The following is a 7501-nucleotide window of genomic DNA, read 5'->3' as shown; positions in this document are numbered from 1 at the left end:
TTGGCTCCACAGGACCAACGGTCCCAGCCCAACGGAAAGTGGGAGGGGCCCCGGGGGGGCCTGCCCTGGGGGTTCTCTCCAGTATGGCCACCTCTGCCTTGCACTGGGGAGCCCCGAGCAGGACACAGCGCCTGCCTTCCACTCTTCAGGCACATCTCCCTCTTGGAGTGGCCTCACCAGCCCATCGGCCAGCTCCCTCGGCTCTTCAGGGTGCACCCCAGCAGGGCCCAGCAGGGACCTGGGCATCGCTGGGCACCACCGAAAAGAGTCTCCTCTCATCCTCTTGACACCCACCCTTTAGATATTGAACCAGCACACAGACTCACTCGGAACAGAGAACAGCTCGTGTTCTTGTGCACGTCCACTATGGCGTCCAGGAGTCATAGAATCATAAAATCATTTCGGTTGGAAGGGACCTTTAGTCCCCTCGAGTCCAACTGTTAACCTAACACTGCCAAGTCCACCACTAAACCACGTCCCTCAGCATCACGGCTAACCGTCTTTTAAATACCTCCAGGGACGGCGACTCCACCACTTCCCTGGGCAGCCTCTTCCAATGCTTCCTGAGGTCCCCTCTTAGCCCCCTCTTCTCCAGGCTAAACAGACCAGGGGCTCTGAGCCTTTCCTCAGAAGAGACGTGCTCCGTTCCGTCAATCATCTTTGTAGCCTCCACTGGACTCTCTCCAGTAGCCCCCTGTTAGTTCCTTAAGTCCGTTTAGTTCACGATTGCTCAGCCTCATCTCTTATAGCAGACTCAGGACTGAGCATTCTCACCCAGCTTTCAATTGCCTTGAGCTATACCTTGAACTTCTCCATTCTCCAGCATCACCCACCAAGTACAACCAGGTCCTTGAGCAAAAACAGGCCCACGAATGGCTTTGCCTTTGCCCGAGGCAGGAGAATCGCAAACGCTGTTCCCCGGCATATTCCTTTCATGCACCACAGGGACTTTATCCCCTTCTACAGTACGTAAAAGGCCTGACTGAGCAGGACCAGGTCGACTGATGCATCCCCCGGTGTTAACAAACCAGGTACCCTCTGCTAAATGCTTTCCCACATTTTAAAGGTTCCAGCCCCCACTGCTTTCAGGGTGGTTTTTAATAAAAGACCTGTCGTTGCTCAGGACCCCACATAAAAATCATTTTGCTATCGAGTCACCTCAGAGAGAGGTTTCACAATCTGACTATAACCCGGGATATGAATTCTCCAGAAACGCAGAACTCCTAAAAAGGCTTGTGTTTCCTTTGTGGTAGTAGGTGGGGACATAGCTGTTCTTTGGTTCATCACATCCTTTGGGATCTGGCGATGATCATCTTGCCACTTAATGCCCCAAAACTGGGCGTCTCGCGCAGGTCCCTTAACCTCACCTCTTGTCATGGAAAGGCCCACTTTCAGAAGACTCTTGGTTATTTTCTTAACTTTCTTGAAAGCCATTTCTTGTGCTGTATTACCCCACACAAGGATGTCATCAATGTATTGCAGGTGTTCTGGGGCTCCACCCTTCTCCAGGGCAGCCTGGATCACTCCATGGCAAAGAGTAGGAGCCTGCTGGAGCAGATGTTGGAGCAGACCATTGCCACAGGTCCCCCAATTTACTGTCATTTAGACAACTGTTCTATGACCCGATGACCCTTCCCCACCTGCACCCCTTCCCACCCCTCCCCACATCAGGAAAAAAACAAGGAAACCTGAGGGTTGACAAAGAAACAGATTTAATAAATAATAAGAAATAATTTACATAAAAAACACTTGAAGAACCAGTGTTGATCCCGATGCCGATATCAAATGGACAAGGATTACGCTCAGCCCTTGCTCTCAGCAGGAAGCCGTGCACTCCCAGCAGGGAAAGCCAAGGTGGGACACCGGGAGCGCTGCGGCTTCGGGAGGAAGGGAAGGGCTCAGGGGTCCAGCAGCAGGGCAAGGAGTTCTCCGGATCGCCGCCATCAGGGGAGAGAGAACTGTCGCTCAAAGCAGGACACAGACTCAGTCGGAAGGGAGAACAGCTCATTTTATTGCGGACATCTGGACATCGACTGGGGCAGTCCCAGGAGTCACAGCGCCTCAGCCGGAGAAAAGCCATCAGCGCCTGCAACGACAGAGTGCGAAAGCTCTGCTAAACCCAGAGAGGCAGGAAGAGGCAGGGTTTGGTTCCCCTCTCTTTGGGGAACAGCGTTGACGAGGCCTTCTTCAAGGCCCAGAAGAGAGAGCTGCCGCTGGCCTTGGCCCCGGCATGGCTCTGGCGCCTTGTCCCCACGGGCAATGCCCTTGGAGGCCCGTGCGTGTGCAGAGATGCTCAGTGCCCCTGTGCCACGCAGCAGGGCTCCATCGGGAGCCCCTGGGGAGCTGCCGTGGAGTTCTTCCCAAACCCTGCCCAGCACCATCCCTCGCCGCCCCCTGACAGCCAGTGGGACCCACTAAGAGCAGTGTTCCCAGTTGGGAAAGGTGGGCAGCAGAGCCTGGTACACACCTGGCCTTGCCGACCTTCTGCACCTACCGGCATCTTCTCCTGGCTCCATCCGCAGAGGCTTTTCCTCTCTTCCTCCTCTTCTTTGTTGCCACGGGGCTTTCAGTCTCCTCTTCCCAGGTCCGTTTCCTCTTCCGGTGTCTTCTCTTTTCCGTGTCCTGGGTGGAGCCTGCAAACCTTTCCATCCCACAGGGCCATTAGTTCGGGGAAGCTGCAATCCCACCCCATCAGTTCCGATTTTAAGCAAAAGGCACCTCGTTTTACCTTCTTCCTTCGGCAAGCCTCCCCACTTCCTCTGGGCTCCCCGGGGATCCTGCCGCGCTCTCGGGGGTGGTGTGAGGCGAAGCCGGAGGTGCCTACAAGAGAGATGTTGGGGTTGGCCGGTGGCAAGAGAGGGCCTGGAGTGGTGGGTGACTGTTTGCCAAATGGCTGCCTTAGCTCTCCAGAGGAGATCCCTTTGGCTGCTTTGGCTCAGCCACATTGCTCACACTGCCCCCACCCCTCCAAAAAAGTCTTGAGGAAGCTCTGGCAAAGCAGGATGTGACCAAACCCTCTATGAAGGTGACAGCTGCTCCCCTCTGCCTTTTTGTGGGCGTTTTATACACGTTGGGGGGGATTAAGTACGTGCCTGGAGCTTTCGAGGAACAACCTTTGGAGTTCCCCTCACCAGGGATCATCCTGGGGAGTGGGGGAACACCCCAGACACATACCAGCTCTCCTGCCAGGCAGAGGCACAGCAGCGACTTGGCCTCATCAGCAACTCCCCTCCTCCACCAGATGCGCTCTCCCCGTGCTGGGGCCCTGACCTACCTCTGCCGTTCCAGACTGCACCACTGCATCTCCCCCAGCTTCATGGAGGACGTTTGGATCTTCTAAAGGCAGAGTGAGGAAGAAAGAGCACGTGCAGCACAGTGGCTTCTTGGAAGGAAAAAGCTGCTCAAGCAAAAGCCACCCGAAGCCCTGCCCCAGTGGAGTTTTCAGCCCCCCGAGCCCCGTCTGCAGCCTTCGGCTCCTCTTGCAGAGCTCCCAGAGACCAAGCAGAGGCCAGGAGACAGGCTGAGAGGGGCTGAGAGGACCCCACTTGGTGCCCAGCCCCGCCAGAAAGGATGCGGAGGTCTCTGGCATCCCCAGCCCGTGAACAGCCTCAGTCCCTCCTCTTACCTCTGCATCTCTCCGCGGGGGCTGGTGACTCCTCGGCTGCTGGAGGGGAAAGGCCGGCCGTCTCCTCGCCAAAGATTTCCCCGGCGTTCTCCAGCAGGAACTCCACCAGCACCTTCACCTGCCCACATCAAAGCCCGGCTCTCAAGCCTGCTGCCCGAGAAGGGGCCAAGCAGGCTCTTCCCCTCCGCAGCCTGCCCTCTGCTGAGGGGGCGGCTGTGGCTGTGGGGCTGCTCTTGCCGGCAGCCCCCCCAGCAGCACTTGCTCCAGAGAGGAGGCAGCCAGGGAGCTCGGGAAGAGCAGCCCGGCTCGCCTGGGCCGGGAAGGCTGCAGGCGGCTGGTGGCTACAGCCTACCTTCTGCGTCACCTCCAGCATGGCCTCCAGCGGGAGCAGGTCCTCCTCGGGTGGGCTCAGCAGGTTGGGCCCAACGCAGATGGCCAAGTTGCTGCAGCTCATCCTGCTGGTGGCTGCGTTGTGCCCGATGTGCCGCAGGAGGCACAGCAGCCGCTTCAGCAGGACCAGATTGGCTGCAGGCAACTTGTGGGCCACCCTGCGGGAAAGGGAAGACCGCCTTCCTAAAGCGGACGTTGCCCACAGCCCTCCCTCCCCAGGCTTGCCCACGGCAGGCGGGAGCCAGCGGCCGTGTTGCGCAGCTTGCCCGGGGCTCTCAGCCAGCGCTCAGGGCTCCTGCTCAACAGGCAGGCTGCTGCCCACACTTACGCCTTCAGCTCTTCCACCTTCTCCTCCCTGCTGCTCTTCTCCAGGGCTGCCGTCCACTCCTCGTAGAGGTGGCTCCCCAGGAGCTTGTCGGGGATGCTGCGGAGGAAGTCCTGCCCGGCCAAGGGCTCCAGCTGAGCCTTTGGAGACTCCAGGCCAGCCAGGAGCTCCTCCAGCTGCAGCTCCCAAGCGCTCACCTTCAAGAGGACGGCCAGCAGCAGCGCAGGCTGGCTTCCCAGCTCCACCTCTGCGCCGCGGTCCAGGGCCTCCCGCAGCTGCCGAAGCGATGTCCCGCTGGCAGCTCTGCGGAATATGCCCTCCGTGGCCGGCCCTTCCCGCTGCAGCACAGCCAGCAGCTCCTGCAGGAGAGGCAGGAGGAGAGTGACGGGGCTGAGGAGCTGCCTTGCCACAGCCGTGGCCACAGCACTGCCCCACACCTGCCTCCTTGTCTTGGCTGCAGAGCCCAATGCCCCGAGCCCGCAGCTCCTGGGCTCGCCCACCGCCCCTCCGCAGGAGCAGCGGGAGGGCTGGGGACCCCTCTCCGGGCCGCCTTACCTGGATGGGCTGGGGCAGCGTGGCGTCCTCCCCGCAGAGGGCTGCCAGGGGCTGGCCAAAGAGCCTCCTGCTGCAGCCGGAGCCCGCCTGCCCTGGCGCCTGGGCAGCAGCCGGGCTGCGCCGCAGAGCAAAGGGCCAGGGCAGCCCCCACCTCCAAATCCTGCTCCTGCTCCTGCTGCTGCCGCTCCCTCCTGCTGCAAAGGAAAAGAGAGCAAGAGCCCCTCAAGGGAGAGCGCCGGGCCAGCGCTCCCGCAGCCTGCCCTGCTCCGCAGAGCCGGCGTGCCAGCGGGACAGCCTGGCCCAGCCCTCGCCCTGCCCTCCTCCAAGCTGTGGGCAGCAGCAGAGGCTGCCTGTCCCCGCACAACCACGTCCAGCGGCCGCTGCCCAGCGGGGCTCCTTGCTCCTCCAGCTGACCTCCTCCCTTGGGCTGCCCAACCTGCATGGCGACACTCAAGGGACAAGTCAGCACGGCTCCGCCGCTGCCAGGAGCTTGCCTTTCTTTCCACAACTCACCCGCTGAGCGGCAAAGTGCCCGTCCCTCGCCAGACGCCACCGTGGGAGGCCCTTGCTTGGGATCAGCCTGCAAGAACCGGGCTGCGCTTAGAGAGCGGCCCCGCAGCAGAAAGGGCCACCGGCCAGCTGCCACCCGGCACCAGCAGCCCCAGCGTGGCAGAGCTGGGACCCCCTGCCCCAGGTGGCTGGTCACCTCCCAGCGCCGACAGCCAGGACACGGCGCCGTTCCTGGGGGCTCCCCAACCCTCTCCGCTCCCCGAGTGGCACCGCGGGACCCTCCCTCCTTCCCGCACAAGCTCACCCCACTCGCCGCACGTCCCTGGCAGCCCGGCACAGCCCAGGGCGGCTGAAAGGCAGCCACGCTCACCTCTGCCTGGCCCTCCAACAGCCTCTCCAGGCTCCTGGCGCTCAACGTCCTCCACTGGGCAAGAGAGAAGGGGTGGAAGAAGGTGAGCAGCGATGCCTCTGCTGCTGGGCTGCAGGAGCGCTGCTCGGGGACAGAGCCCTGCCCAGAGAGACACTCACGGCACGGCGGCGGCTCAGCTCCTTCTCCAGCAGCTTGAGCGATGGCAGGCGGGTCACTCGGGCTCTCTTGGCTCCTTCGGGTGTGCTGTGCGCCGGGCAGGGAGAGGGAGAGAGCTGGCTGAGCCCCAGCCCGCCTCTGCTCTCCTGTCAGGCAGCTCTGCCCGCAGGCGCCGGGCACCTCTCCCCAGCTGGGAGCTGTGTTCCCCCGGCCGGCTGCGCATCCCCCCGGCTTACCCCAGCAGGGTGCCCACCCACAGCTCCTTGAGTGCCCGGTCCCTGCAGAAAGAGAGGAGGAAGAGCGTTTCTCTTTGCTCTGGGCTCCCCAAAGGCTGAGCTGGGGGTGCAGGACCCCGAAACGCCCCATCCCTCCCCGCCGGCGTGCTGCCCGCTCCCTGGCCAGGCTCTGCAGGCAGGGCAGAGGCCGTTCCATTCCCAGCACGGCGTGGGCATGCTGGGGAACCTCTCCTGCCCGCCCACGGGACGTGGCACCACCGCTCACCCGAAACTGGCCACGCAGGAGCCGGTGGGCCAGGCCAAGATGAGGGCGGTGCCGTCCCCATGGCTGCCGCCTTCATCCTCCTCCTGCTCCTCCGCCGCCGCCTCCTTCCCGCCGCTCAGCACCCACAGCTGGTCCAGGGCCAGGCGGAGCTGTGGGCGCAGGGTGGTGCCATGTCTGCCCAGGGGAGAGGCAGGACGTGAGCTGGAGGTGGCCTCCTCGGGGTTCCCGCGGGCAGAGCCCTGTCCCCCACCTGCCCTTGGCAGGGAGCCTGGGGCATCCAGCACCGAGGTGCCGGGGCCAGGGCTGGGGGAAAGGAGAGGGAAGGCAAGGCAGCTGGGCTGGCAGGGTCTTACAGCAACTTGGCGATGACCAGTTCCTCCTGGAGGAGGAGAAGGCGCCTCTCGCTCCTCTTGCGGCCCCGGCTCAGCCGCACGTCCGCGCTCAGCACCGCCTCGGCCTCGGCGAGAGCCTCCCTGCGCAGCAGAGAGCGGCGGGCATGAGAAAGGCCGCTGGCGCGGGGCCCGGCCGTGCCCGCCTCTCCCCGACTTGCAGGGGGAGCCCACCTGGAGCCACAGCAGCAGTTGGCCTGGCCCATCCCGCCCGGGACAGGAGGACCCTGGCCGTGCACCAAAGAGACGGCGCGGCCGCCCACAGCGAGGATGGGGAGTGGGGTGCCGGTGCCGGTGCCGCGCTGCTCCACCAGACCCTGCCTCCTCCCAGTGCTGCTCCGTGCCAGCACAGCTCCGTCCTGCTGGCGCTGGTGGCCGTTGGCTCCACAGGACCAACGGTCCCAGCCCAACGGAAAGTGGGAGGGGCCCCGGGGGGGCCTGCCCTGGGGGTTCTCTCCAGTATGGCCACCTCTGCCTTGCACTGGGGAGCCCCGAGCAGGACACAGCGCCTGCCTTCCACTCTTCAGGCACATCTCCCTCTTGGAGTGGCCTCACCAGCCCATCGGCCAGCTCCCTCGGCTCTTCAGGGTGCACCCCAGCAGGGACTTGGGCATCGCTGGGCACCACCGAAAAGAGTCTCCTCTCATCCTCTTGACACCCACCCTTTAGATATTGAACCA

At 63.0% G+C, this 7501-nt stretch overlaps 1 protein-coding gene across 1 annotated transcript; it reads right to left on the bottom strand.

Annotated features, from left to right (window-relative positions):
• Positions 1 to 3127: 3127 nt before the first annotated feature.
• Positions 3128 to 7027, bottom strand: LOC141473771 (T-cell activation Rho GTPase-activating protein-like). The gene is made up of 9 exons (XM_074161379.1): positions 6996 to 7027; positions 6786 to 6905; positions 4896 to 5010; positions 4538 to 4699; positions 4344 to 4453; positions 3978 to 4173; positions 3626 to 3743; positions 3275 to 3336; positions 3128 to 3142 (listed from the first exon to the last, which is right to left on the bottom strand). Exons 1-9 carry the CDS (start codon positions 7025 to 7027, stop codon positions 3128 to 3130), a joined length of 930 nt encoding a protein of 309 aa, XP_074017480.1.
• Positions 7028 to 7501: the final 474 nt, after the last annotated feature.

Source organism: Numenius arquata, chromosome 19 (assembly GCF_964106895.1).
Source record: "Numenius arquata chromosome 19, bNumArq3.hap1.1, whole genome shotgun sequence".
NCBI lineage: Eukaryota > Metazoa > Chordata > Aves > Charadriiformes > Scolopacidae > Numenius > Numenius arquata.
The sequence above is the reverse complement of the archived record's forward strand: the minus strand, read 5'-3'. Positions and strand labels throughout refer to the sequence as shown.

What these genes read in the sequence shown, in the direction of transcription:
- LOC141473771 (XM_074161379.1), bottom strand. Translation starts at nt 7,027, where the DNA reads ATGGGCCAGGCCAACTGCTGCTGTGGCTCCAG. An exon ending in CTGGTCATCGCCAAGTTGCT is followed by an intron (nt 5,011 to 6,785) that starts GTAAGACCCTGC and finishes TCTGCGGCGCAG; the next exon opens with CCCGGCTGCTGCCCAGGCGC. An exon ending in TGCTGGCCGTCCTCTTGAAG is followed by an intron (nt 4,454 to 4,537) that starts GTGAGCGCTTGG and finishes TTGGCCGGGCAG; the next exon opens with GACTTCCTCCGCAGCATCCC.